The 12,656-nt window shown below is 48.6% G+C and overlaps 1 protein-coding gene across 5 annotated transcripts in view; it reads left to right on the top strand.

Annotated features, from left to right (window-relative positions):
• Positions 1–12,656, top strand: part of nfia (nuclear factor I/A) — a 150,466-nt gene that overhangs the window by 34,746 nt on the left and 103,064 nt on the right. The window contains exon 1 of one of the 5 annotated variants that reach the window (XM_085397597.1): positions 7,059–7,877. The exons of the other annotated variants lie outside the window; for them this stretch is intronic. Within the exon in view, the coding sequence (XP_085253723.1) occupies positions 7,851–7,877 (27 nt within the window). The 5' untranslated portion in view covers positions 7,059–7,850. Of the gene's footprint in view, positions 1–7,058; positions 7,878–12,656 lie in introns of those variants that run through there. 5 annotated transcript variants of the gene reach the window in all.

Raw genomic sequence — 12,656 nt, 5'->3', positions numbered from 1 at the left:
GGTTTAAATAATCCCAACTCTGAGATCGGCTCAGGGGAAACACAAAGATGGGTGAAGACGTGCTATTTCTTATATTTTGCAAACTTTGTAGTTCAGTGTGTTACTGTTCATGTTGTCCTGTAACCACAGGATTAATAAAATATTCTGATTCTGATAAAAGATGCTGTTCCACAGATGGGTGGTAAAGTTTAAATCCTCCTTCACGTTCTCCAAAGCTGTCCAGCGGGCCGATTCTGGCCTCTGGGCCTTGTTTGACAGCACTGCTGTACTATGGATGTGTTTGCTGTTTCTGACATTCTTACAAGTCTAATTAACCCGACTCCTCGCTGTCCTTCATGTAGAGAAGAAGCTGGCGTTAAAACCAGATGTGCACACCTGTAATCAAGCCCGCAGCAGCGATCAGGCGCTGCTCTGGTGTCAGGGAGCGTTTGTGTGGCTGCGTTTGTTTCTCAAGTCGTCAAGTGTGTATTTGTTCAGTCGTGATCAAGTTTCACTGTTTCACATTTTCCTCCATCAGCCGGGTTTCTGCCCGTGTGTATGTGTGAGTCTGTGTGTGTGAGCTGATTGAAGCTGAAACCAGCAGAAACTGTTTGTGTGGGGATGCTGGCGAACGGCTCCATTTGTGTCTGTGTGTAAACTCAAAGTAGTCGGGGTGGTGCTGCTCTAAATAATGCTGCGCAATGGCATATGTGTCTAACACGTGCTACATACACACACACACACACACACACACACACACACACACACACACACACACACACACACACACACACACGGGGGCTCATCAATGAAAGTCGGTCAGAGGGTGGGGGGGTTCCGGCCTCTCCCCATGCTCTGCCAGGCCATCTGTTCCTCTTGCCTGCCTCTCACCACACAACTGCCTTCCTGTTTCATCCTCCACACACACACACACACACACACACACACACACACACACACACACACACACACACACACACACGCATGCACAGACACACACAGTAGTCAGTAGAAAAAGGAGTTAAGTGTGTGTGAGGTGAGGTTGTCATCATAGCGATGATATTCTGACGTTCATGGAATTATTTTATGGTTTGTTTTCAAACTGTAAACAGAGCCCCACCCACACCGCCAAGGTCAGCGTCAAATGGGCGCTTCATTTTCCAGTAGCCATAAACACCTTCGGCGAGCAGACAGAGCAGCCGCAGTAACACTCTCCGCTGATCCCGGTCCGATCTTGCTCTCCCCTGATCCTGATCCAATCTCCCGGTCCGATCTCGCGGTTTGGTCTTGCTCTCACTCTCATTCACGTTCACTGTTATTTGAGACATGCATGTTTCAGATGCCCCTTTTGCGCCTCTTGCAGACGTGAAACTACGAATCTGCGGTCAGGCCCTCCCTGCGGTAGAAGTACGAGAGGACTGAAGGAGGGTTTGGATTTTTCTGACCTTGCGATTTAAAGTCTCAGATTGCGATTACTGAGGTCGTCAGAGAGCAGCGTGATGCAGCTGACGGACCCCCGTGTTAGGTCTGTACCTGCCACCTTCGTGCAGGCCGCCGGGGGCCCAACAGGTGAACAACACGGGTCCTGTGTGAAAATGTACCGGAACATGAAAAACGCCTTTCTGCTTAATCCTGAGCCCTCATTCAGCCAATCACAACCAGAGCTTTATCCACACCTGAGCAGCTCTGCCCGACATTCACACTCGTGCAGGTGTGTTGAGGCTAGCTCAGGGTCCGCTATCTTCTCCCAGGAGGAGCCGGGGATCAATCCAGGTCTACCTGAGCCTCCGGGGCTCCATGGATGGGGTGGCAGTTAAAGGTGGAGATCAAAGCTGGCTCCAGAGATGTAGAATCTCAGCGCCTCGTTTATCCTACTATTGGACCCTCAGCAGCTGCTGCTGTTAAACTCTAACAACAGAGCTTCTGCTGCAAATGCCACATCAGGCCCAGATGTGTGTGCTGATGTGACTGTCGTTGACGGCGATGATGCTCCTGTTCACTGTCTGAACGACGGTTCTCTCTGACTCGTGTCATGGATCCAAAGAAATAAGGGAGAACCGAGGCTGTGACACAGCTCTGCTCAGCAGCTGCTGCAGATGTTCTCAGAGGGCCTCCACTCTTCTTCCTGTCCTAAACAATCTAACCTCTCCTCTTCTGTTCTCCAGCTTTGATCTACACCTCCTCGCTGTAACGCTCCTCCTCATCTGTGGCCTCCCTGCGCTCATATTTTTATTATCACTCATTTCTAAGGTTTTGGGACTAAAATCAAGCGTTTTGGGGTTTGGAGATGTAAAAATTGATTAATGATCAGCTGATCGGCAGAGATGATGGCCGATGATCAGCTGCTTCAACGTCTCAGATCCACAAAGAAAACAAATGAGAAGCATCCCTCCTCCTCCTCTTCTTGCTTTTCTGACCTTATTCTTCCTCCCCATCGCTCCGTGCTTCCTCTCCCCTTCTGTCCTTCTCCCCCTCCTCCCTTGTTTTCCTCCCTCTCTCTCTGGTTGTGCGAGCTTGGCTGCGGCTTGGTTTCAGGCCTGGTTCTGTTGGCTGGTCTCCAGCCTGGCAGCAGCTCAGTGGGAGCAGGTGGAGGAGCCCCCGTCCACCCATCACACACACAGGCACACACATGCACACATACTCACTCACAGACACACACATGCACACAAACACTCACTCACAGACACAGAGAAACACACACTTTGTATTTTTTAGCCCAAACTGCCGCCGACATCAGCCCGTCTCCATGGTGACGTCCATGTCGAGTTTTTGGATTTCTGCTCACGTCTGATTGGCTGGTTGGTGGCGTCCCCCCATCATCTTCTGACCCGTTCCAGTCTTGCGTTGCACTGCAGAAACAAACAGACAAAAAACTGAATCTTTATTTAAACAGCGCTCCGTTAAAGATGAAGGAGCCGATCGGCTGATTGGCCGCTCTCTGAGGGGTGGAAATGTAATTGGAGTCTCGGCCCTGGTTACACGGGTTATAATCTGTTACCACGACAACCACCCAGCACTTCACAACGCTGCGCTGACATTCAGGGGAGCGTCCTGTCGTCACAAACATCCCCGTGACATCAAATTCTCCGAGCGCTGCAGGCCTATCGTTCTGTGGTCGTTTGACCTTTAACCTTCCAGGAACGTTCCCTGAGGGACATTTCTATCATTTCAAACGTTTTCTTGAAAATGCCGTCCGAAATTGTGGAAGGCGCTGGCGGAACGTTCCAGCTCGCTTCCTTCTGTTGTTCTGTTAGGACAGAAGTAGTTCCACAACTTTTTACTGAAATGGCAGCTCAGTGGCGTCCAAAAAAATGTCACTGCAGGAAATCACCACTGATTGGCAGAAGCAGGTGGGGTCAGATTGCAAACACAGACGGCTTCATGCACCCTCCCAAAAGACTTCAAATGAATCTTTTTACTACTGGTGTTGTGGAAATTTATTTCAGGCTTTGAAGTTTTACTCTTTTGTTTTTGTCTCCAATGTTTTTACTTTTTATTTACTAAAATGAACTAATCAAAATCAGATCTTCAGCTTTTGTTGAATCAGAGAATTTATCAAAGTTTCTCCCTTAGATCCTGTAAAATGAACACACACACACACACACACACACACACACACACACAAATATTCATATACACACACACAAAAACACACACACACTCACACACATACATGTCTGGTTTGCTATCCTTGTGGGGACATCCCATTGACATAATGTTTTCCCTAGTCGCTTACCCTAACCATCAAAAATGAATGCCTAACCCTAACCCTTACCCTAAACCTAACCATAACCCAATTGTAACCCTGACACTAAAACCACATTTTGAGTGTGAAAAATGCCTTTCAATTTCAGATTTTGGTCCCCACCAAGATAGTAAGAATTCATACACACACAAACAAACACACACAGACACACACACAGGCTACAGGCTGCTGTAGTGTCGGTGAGTCTCCTCTAGATGGCGCCTCAGGCTGCTTTTCTGCCAATGCTGCCTGATGAGGCAGAGAAATATGAGCCCTGTGACACTCAGCAGGCGTTCACTTGCACCTTAAACATCCGATCATCACTTCATCACATGTGGTCACTTAAAGCTCCGCCCTCTTCTGCTTCTGATTGTCTGACAGGTGATTACACCTGTGCTGTCTGAGGTGCTCTTTGGAAGGTTTAAAAAAACTTGTCCTCTCTTTTAAATAATAATTAAAAAGCTATGAAAAATTAGAAAGGCAGAAAGCACCGTCTTCCTCCCATAGTTCAGTCACCTGTTGTCCCTTCAGGTGAGGGCATACCTGATTTGCCCAGGTGTTTTCAGGTGAGTGACGTGCTCTTTATGAATGCTGTGTGCGCTCCATGGTGGCAGCTTTGTGCTGCAGAATCAGTGCTCTGTGCAGGAAAGGACTGAGAAAGTGGAACATTTGAGTCTTTGATTGGTTCATGGTGATGCTTTTCTCTCCTTCGGTGAAAGTGGATTTGCTCTTCGCTGCGGTCGCCTTCATGGTCGCTATCAGAAGTGATTCTACATGTGATTCTTTGGCTCCGAGGTGCTGGCTGGTGGAACAGGACTGATGCTTCTCAGGATGCTTAATGAGTCCGACTGAGAGAGCAGGAACCGTGAGGCGAACTCAGGCTTTATATATTGTCCAGAACAAATAAAAGTTTTGAGCATCTGTGATTGGTCCATCTGATCATCTGCCTGTAGTTCAGGATGTGAGGCCTGACGGATGAGTTCTTGTTGACATAAGGTGAGGCTCGGAGCGAGGGAACGTGAACGCTTGTTAAACCTGAAGCTGGAGCTCAGATCATGGCGCATCTGCTGGAAACGATGAAACGGGAGCAGGATGTCCTGCTGTGAATTCCACATTAAGATTATTGGTCATATCAAAAAGCTGGTTTAATTGCTCTAATCTAATTACCGTCTCTGTGTGCCGACCTTCATTCAGAGCCGCTGTTTGGCCGCCCGATAACGAGCAGCCTCAGACGTGTTTGAGCCAAAGTAAATGTGCAGATTGTCTTGTTAAATCACGGCGCCACTCCTTCTATTAACATAAAAGCTTCTGTTCATTAACCTCGGACGACTCGCCGCTCGGGTCCAGCCCGCGGGAGCACGCAGCTGCTTCACTAGGCAGACGTCACGGCTTCCTCCACATCCTCTGAGACCATCGATTACATGAGCCTGCAGAAGGAAGTGACGTCAGCACATCTCCCACCTGCTTCACCAGCCACCAGCACTGAGCTGGAAACATCTTGGGATCACAAAACACTTCCATATATACAGTGATCCTGACTTCACGAGAGTTCCTCACAACAAACAAACAAACAAATAAAAACAGCCTGACGAAGGAGCCGCTGAAGTGTCTCAGTTAGCCAGACCAACCCCTTTCTGTCCTAATTATTGATTTATAATAGTCTTTGTGGTCATACCTGACTCACCTTTGTAATGGTGCATACGGCGTGTAATCTGTAATCTGAGTAATCCAAACCTGCTTTTATCCTTCGTGGACTCTGACAATCAGATCAGAATGATTGATTATTGATTGATTACAGCTGTGATGTTTCATCTGAGACAGACTTGTCGTGACGCAGCGTCCTCTGATTGGATGATAAAAGAACCGTGCGTGTGTGTCTGAGTTCAAAGAAGATAACCTGAGTGAATTTCTGCTGCTGCTGATGTTGATGGCGATGATTATGAGGTGTGATCTGATTGGTTCGTTCTTGTGTTGTTGTGTTTAACTCTGGTGAAACAGAAGGTCCTGTTGTGGCTCCACCCACTGATGTTCCTGCAGGTTGGTCACCTGAGGGGCTGTGTGTGGACAGGTGGAGGCTGGTGCTGATTGGACTGCTGTATGGGTTTATGGTGGGTCTGTGCGTCTCCGTGGTGATTCAGCGTCGGTTTGATGGTACTGTCGGGACCGTCGGAGCGTCTGCAGCTTTATGTAGGCTTTATTGAATCTTGTAGATGCTCCTGCAGGATCTCCACAGACTAATATCCCCGTAAAGCCGTTTACAGACTCTCTGAGTGCCTCGGGTGACTCCGGCCGCCTTCCTTCAGACCTGTGAACTTCCTGCAGGTGTGAGGCTTTAGCATCACAAACAGCTTTTCAGATATTTTATCAGATCACCCCAGACGCTCCTCACAGTAAACGGCAGGATCTGACCTTTAACCTTTCAAAGTGGTTCTGTGTGTCATCATCCTTCTTCCTGTTCAGGTGGAACAGGTAGAGCCTGCAGCGCACAGAGGCACAGAGCCGCAAACGGACGAGCTTTCAGGAATCAGTTGTTTCTGATGGCGGCTGATCCAGAGTCAGTGTGAAGCAGAGGATGGTGGAAGTGGTGGTGGTGCCGGGTGTGTGATGGATCTCAGAGCAGCGTGATGCTGAAAATGAAGATGCACACATGTGAACAATGAGACACCTGTGGTGAAGAGGGCGGGTCCATACTCGTCCATTTGTCTGTTTTCCTCATTTCTACTGCGGGAAACAATAACTGAACATCTGTGGGAGCAAAACACAAAAATATCTAAAAACAAGTCAAACACGGAATTAAAAAAAAAGATGAAGGTCAACAGCTGTTTACACTCAACTCAGGAAACAGGTCGGAGGTCACAGAGCTTTACATAAAGAACAGCTGATTGGCAACATATCTGATCACACACACATTATATAAGTGTGTGCGTGTGTGTGTGTTATGTAAAGTAGAGCTGAGCTCATTTCTCCTCATAATAATAGTAATAATAATAATAATAATAATAATAATTTGAGGAGGGCTTTGGAGGCTCCTGCTGTCTGGAGGAGAAGAAAAAATTTCAGCGGTTTGTTTTTATTTTTATTGTTTTTATTTGTATTTATTTGTGTCTATTTGCATTTACTTGTATTTATTTGTGTTTATTTGTATTATTTCTGTGTAATTGTGCGTACTGTTTGTGTGTATTTGTGTGTTTGTATCATTTCTATTTATTTTTGTGTTTGCATATTATTTGTATTTAGTTGTGTGTATTTGTATTCATTTATGTGCATTTGTGTTTATTTGTATTATTTCTGTGTGCTTGTGTCTTTGTGTTTATTATTTGTGTGTGTTCATATTTATTTGTGTGTTTGTGTATTATTTGTGTTTATTTTTATTATTTCTGTGTATTTCTTTGTGTGTCTCCGTGTGTATTTCTGTGTACTTTTGTGTCTTTGTGTTCATTATTCGTGTGTGTTGTGTGTGTTTTGCCCGGGGCCCCTGAGTGCCGTGCCCCTGCCCCTGCCCCCTGTGCGGGAAGACTCCGGGGCAGAATCAGGGAGCAGAACTGCGCAGCTGCAGCTCGGAGTTCCGACCCAAACTGCCCCCGCTCCCCCGCCCGCGCTGTTTTCGCCGGTCACGTGAGCCTCCAAGTTTTCAGCCCGTCCCGGTGATACCGATCAGTGAGTCCGTGGTCGGGTTCACGCGAGGAGCATCCAGCAGCTCATCCGCGCGCGCACGCACGCACGCACGCACGCAGCGGAGGCTCGAGGAGCGGGTGTGAGCGCGCGGACGCTGCAGTCCGGAGGTCCCGGAGCTCAGGCCGGAGCGGGCGCGCTCTCTCCGCGTGCCCGCCGCACCGAGCAGCCTCAGCGCCGCAAGCCGGCCACAGCGCACCGCAGGGCGGACGGACATGCTGCCGGGGGCCGCCTCGCGCCGCGGCCGCGCGGAGCTGTGAGCGCGCTCTCGGCGCCGTTACCGGGGATGGTGTCGGGCTGCGGAGCGGAGACGGCGGGGTCAAAGTTCGGCGGCTGCTCCTCGCGCACGCACGCACGCACACACGCGGGGCCGGAGTTCCAGTAAGAGCCCCGCGCACGCGCAGCCGCTCTCATAAACGCAGCGCAGCTCGCGGGCGGCGGACGGAGGACGGACATGTACTCTCCGCTGTGCCTCACGCAGGTCAGTCACACTTTCTGCACTTTTCACGCACTTTGTCCGTGGCCGTGCGCGCGGCTGTGCGCGCGGCACACGCCGCTTGGAGCTCCGGCGGCTCTGCCCGCGGCTCCGTTCCCGGGCTGAGCGCGCTGAGTCCCGCCGCCGATCTGCGCGGGGCTGTGCGGGGCTGTATGCCGCCAGCCGCTCGCTCTTGCGGGGTTGCGTTCAGGGTCAGAGGTGAGAGTAGAATTATCTTGACGTGTTTCAGGCTCCAAACAGTACCTCTGGTGTATGAGGCGCAGAGAAAACGCAGGTTTAGTTCTAGATGATCAGTTTCATCAGAGGATTTATTGATCGTGGCTGTGAATGAACGTGAGGCGTGCTCGTGTTTGCCCTGTCGCCTTCTCGGACTCTGATTTTATTTTTGGGTGAATCTGCAGCAGCTTTACATGTAATCTGATTACCGGGCAGTAAAACCAATAAACAGCAGACTGTCAGTTTTTACAAATCCTGCTCAGAGGAAAATGTTTCAGTGTGAACGTGTGTGTGATTCATCTCAGTATTCAGCTTTTTATTTTTGTTTCAGGGAAATATTCTGACAACTGTGTGTGTCTGTGTGTGTGAGAGGGAGAGAGAGAGAAACAGGGGAAAATCAAAATTTAAATGTGAAAATTAATTATTATTAAAAGTTTTGTCTGTGTTCAGTCTGAATCTGAAATTTCATAATTCTTTGGGATAAATTTGTTCGGAGGTGATGTAAATGGCTTGTTTTTGCCCACCGGCCACGGGAGGGCGCTTCACACGAAATGTTTTGATCATTTACGGTGTGATTAAATTTGTATATTTCCCCGCGGTGGATCGGACGAACGTTTAAACTTCTTTTAAAGAAAAACAGCTCAGATCTGTGCGTAGTTCCACATCGATTATTTAAAAAGAATAAAAACAAAAAAGCAGCAGATTTGTTTGATCGTTTTTAAAATATAAAAATCTAAATATTTTTGTGTGTTTATCAGTAAAGTCAGAGTTAAAGGGTCCGATCAGCTGGACTTTCCCAAATCTGAGTCAAGAGGATCCAACACCATCAGATCCCCAAAACATAAAGCAGGAATGTGTATGTGTATGAGTGTATGTGTGTGGCTGGTTTAATAGGAACGTGCTGTCTTTGAGTTGGTATGAGGGGGATCGAACCCTCTGATTGGTGAGAACCTTCCTGTCGGTCCCCGGGCGCTTGCAGCGGAGCGTCGGCAGCTCCGCCGGGCCTTAGACGACAGGCCGACAATTCCCTCAGTGTGGCAGTGGGGGGGGATTAGGGTTATTGCGCCTCTAAATGACTATGATTCAGAGGGTTGTTGTTACTCGGTGCCCATTACATCTGTCACCGAGGTGCAGGGGGGGACGCGAGCCTCGGCCCGTGCTTGCTCTCCCCTTGCAGGGAAAAAAGGCCGAGAGAGAGACGAAGAAAGAAGCCCACTTCGGCTGGGCGGCCTTTCATTCAGCGCTGAGCTGTAGCGCAGCTGGCCGCTTCAGCACAAATCAACTCAAACCAAAAAAGTCAAATTACAAGGAGAAAGCTTCAGGAGGCGGGAACGGCACCCAGATTACCTCCAACCCGGGAATTTCATGTTTCAAGGAAGCTGAAAAATTTCCTGCAGCTCAAACAAATCGATCAGCGTGTCGTTTGATTTTTAATGAGTCTGATTTATAACACGCTCACTAACAAAGTGCACAGATTTAACTCTCAGCACTAGTTTCACTCATTCAAATCCATCCAAACATGGACATGAGGCTGTGGGGAGCGCCGATGCCTGGCTTCAGCCTGCCGGTGAATTTCCCGACACGCTGAACGTCTGAATTTTCTTTGTTTTGTGGCTTAAAATATTTGCAGCAGAGAGACTGAAGTAAACCTCTAAAAACCCCAGAAACACAGCGGGAGGAGTTCTGCGAGGAGTGCCGCAGGATTATTCAGTCTGAGGACTGCAAACATTCCTGAGAACAGGAGGGATTATGCCGGCCTGTTTTCAGGCTCAATCTGAGAGTGAGTGACTTGTTAAGTGGGATTTTGTTTGCAGCGGGCGGAGTGTGAAGAGGCAGTGGAGGAAGCGGTGGTGGAGGCGGTGTGAGCGGCTCAGGAAGCTGAAACGTTGCACTGGGCTGTGAGGAATGTTGGTATGTGGCTCCGGCGAACATCCAGAGCCAGCGAGCTGCAGATCCACTGTGGAATGTGTGTGTGTGTGTGTGTGTGTGTGTGAGAGAGAGAGAGAGAGAGAGAGAGAGAACACATCGCCTGTCCAGCAGCCGCTCTGCGTCCTAATAAGCGCCCGAGGACGCTCGCAGACAAAAGGCCGTCCTGCGGTGAAAGCCGGGCTCGGAGAGCGGCTGCAGGTCGGCCGCGGAGCTGCTGGAGGCGCTTTGGAGACGAAGCCGCTCGCCTGGATCGTCTCCAACCAGAAACAATGTGCTGTATTCAGCCTCTGACAAGGGAGGGCGAGCAGTGTTGTATGAAAAAAAGGCGTGCAGCTGGTGCTCTGATGCACAGCCTGGAGATACAGTTTCCTCTTTGGAGGCAGCGCTCCGAGCTCCAGGTTTAACACAGCCCTGACTCCCAGCTGGAAAATTTTGGTTTCTATACATTTAACCCCGAACCTGCAGCCCAACCCCAACTCTTCTTTTAAGAAACCAAACAGTTTGAGTGTTCATGTTGAGCACCCAGTGTGCACCGATCCTACAAACATATTAATCCCCCGCTGAAACTAGGGCCCAAAAATCCAGATTTCAATCCTGCTTATTGGAAAAAATCCCACAAAACGTGTTTGTGTTTGCAGAGGGAACCAATGAGTTTCGAGCTGCAGACAAGAAGCCGACGTTGGTTCAGTGTGATGGTTTCCTGTAGGATAAAAGAGTCGTTGTATTTATTGTGATTTAAACTGAGATGATGCGTGGAGGGGGGTGTCACAATTCCACTCTTCCCACTTTTTCCTTTCTAAGCACTCTGCTCTGAATGAGTGCAGATATATTGGAAACTTTCAGTTTTAAAATGAATGTAATTAACAGTTTCCTGCATGCTGCACTGAAACACACAGTCTCTGGGTCTCGAGGAGAATCGGGTCAGACCCCAGGACATCCTGGTTCATTCGGACATGTGTGCGCGCTCTGAAATCAGCTGTGACGGCTGCTTGTAAACATGCAGTGCTGCAGGAGCTTGTCACTGAGGCAGGAGAGAGTCAAAGAGCTACTACAGGTGGACTCTTGGACTCGGTTCAGGACAATGATGATAATAATGCGCTGCAGCTTTCAGGGACGCCGCAGCTCGAGCTCCTGTGAAGCAGCTCGCCTCTGAAGAAAGAAAGCGGGTTTGTGGGGCTCGCGCACAGCTGTGAGCCGGCCTCCACATGCCACCCGGTCGGAGGCATTCACACGTATCGAGATCTGTGCGAGCCTCTTTGATCTATGAATAGAGCTTTTTTCTTTTTCAGTACGTGGCTGAGGAGGAGGAGGTGCTCTGGGCCTCCGAGGGGTTTGGTCCGAATCAAAAATGTTCCATGAAGACGTTTTCTGTCCGTTTGCTTCCCCGGGACGATGTTTTCCTCCTTCCATGCTGTTGCTGCTGTTTTCCTTCATAGCCGTCTGTGTTTAGAGGGAAACAAAGTGAAATCACAGGTTTTCTCTGAGCGGCACCACAGACGAGAGTCCAAACGCCGAGAAGCAGCACAGCAGTAGTTAGTTTTTCATCCGTGCTCTTGGACACTTTGATTTCACCTGTTTAATCAGCTCACATCTGAACCTGCCACCCTGCCTCTGACCAGCCCCGCACACACCTTTATACTGTAAATAGCAGACAATAATAAAAATCAGCTGATGTGTTGTAAATAAAGTAAGTCTTTCAGCCTGTGGAGTTTAATCACACGCTGCTCTTAAATCAGCTCGATGCTAATAAAAAACAGTAAAAACGAATAAATTAGAAACTGCAGTAAAACCTATTTTCTGGGATAATATCTAAATGTCACGGCCTTAACTTCCTGTTGACTCCTGATTGGTTCCCGGCCATCGAGGGTGAAATGTGCTTGTTAAAAGCTGAAAGTTTGGTGCATGTGTTTTTGTTTTTTGGTTCAGTATGTGACTGTAGTCGTTTCATCGCCACATGTCAAGCAGCCACACGTCCTGTACTCGGATTACTTTTACCTGACGGTGATTTTCTTAAATCTAAAAACGGCGTCTGTTTATTCCTGGGCTCATTATCGCCGTTAGTACAAAGACGCTGGGTTTGAATCCACTGCTCGTCTGAGGACGAAGCCACGCACTCACCCCGTTCACAGCACATTTGCACTTTTTACTCGAATGTGTTTTAGTCCAGAAGGAAAAGTTGTTTTTGCTAGGATTCATGAACCAATCACAGCCCTGAACTGGCTGCTGCTGGCCTGGTGGATGGTTGCTTGTGTTTGAGGAGGTTGAGTGAGAAAATGTTTGACTATTTGTGACTGTAAGGCAGGATACTGTCGTTACTGAAGCTCTGAGATTTTAGCAGGTAAAATTTGAAACCACGAAACGAACAGATCTGAGAAAGCTGCGTCTAAAAATGATCTTTCATAAAATTCAACTGTTAAAAAACAAGAGCTGGAGCAGCTCACCTCACCGAGATCAAAGTGCGGACCACATGTGGCCACATCTGCAGCCTGGGTTAGCCCTAGCTGGGCCCAGTGGCGTGTCTAGAAAATTTTTGTTGGGGGGGCCAGGTAGGGGCACAGATTTGGAGAAGGGTGGCAGATTTAATTGGCAGATAATGTTTAAAAAAAAAATTCTACCAAC

This window comes from Rhamphochromis longiceps, linkage group LG23 (genome assembly GCF_057381845.1).
Source record: "Rhamphochromis longiceps isolate RC_006_pf linkage group LG23, R_longiceps_female_GT1.1, whole genome shotgun sequence".
NCBI classification, from domain to species: Eukaryota; Metazoa; Chordata; class Actinopteri; order Cichliformes; family Cichlidae; genus Rhamphochromis; species Rhamphochromis longiceps.
Note: the sequence above shows the minus strand (reverse complement) of the source record. Positions and strands in the feature narration are given on the sequence as shown.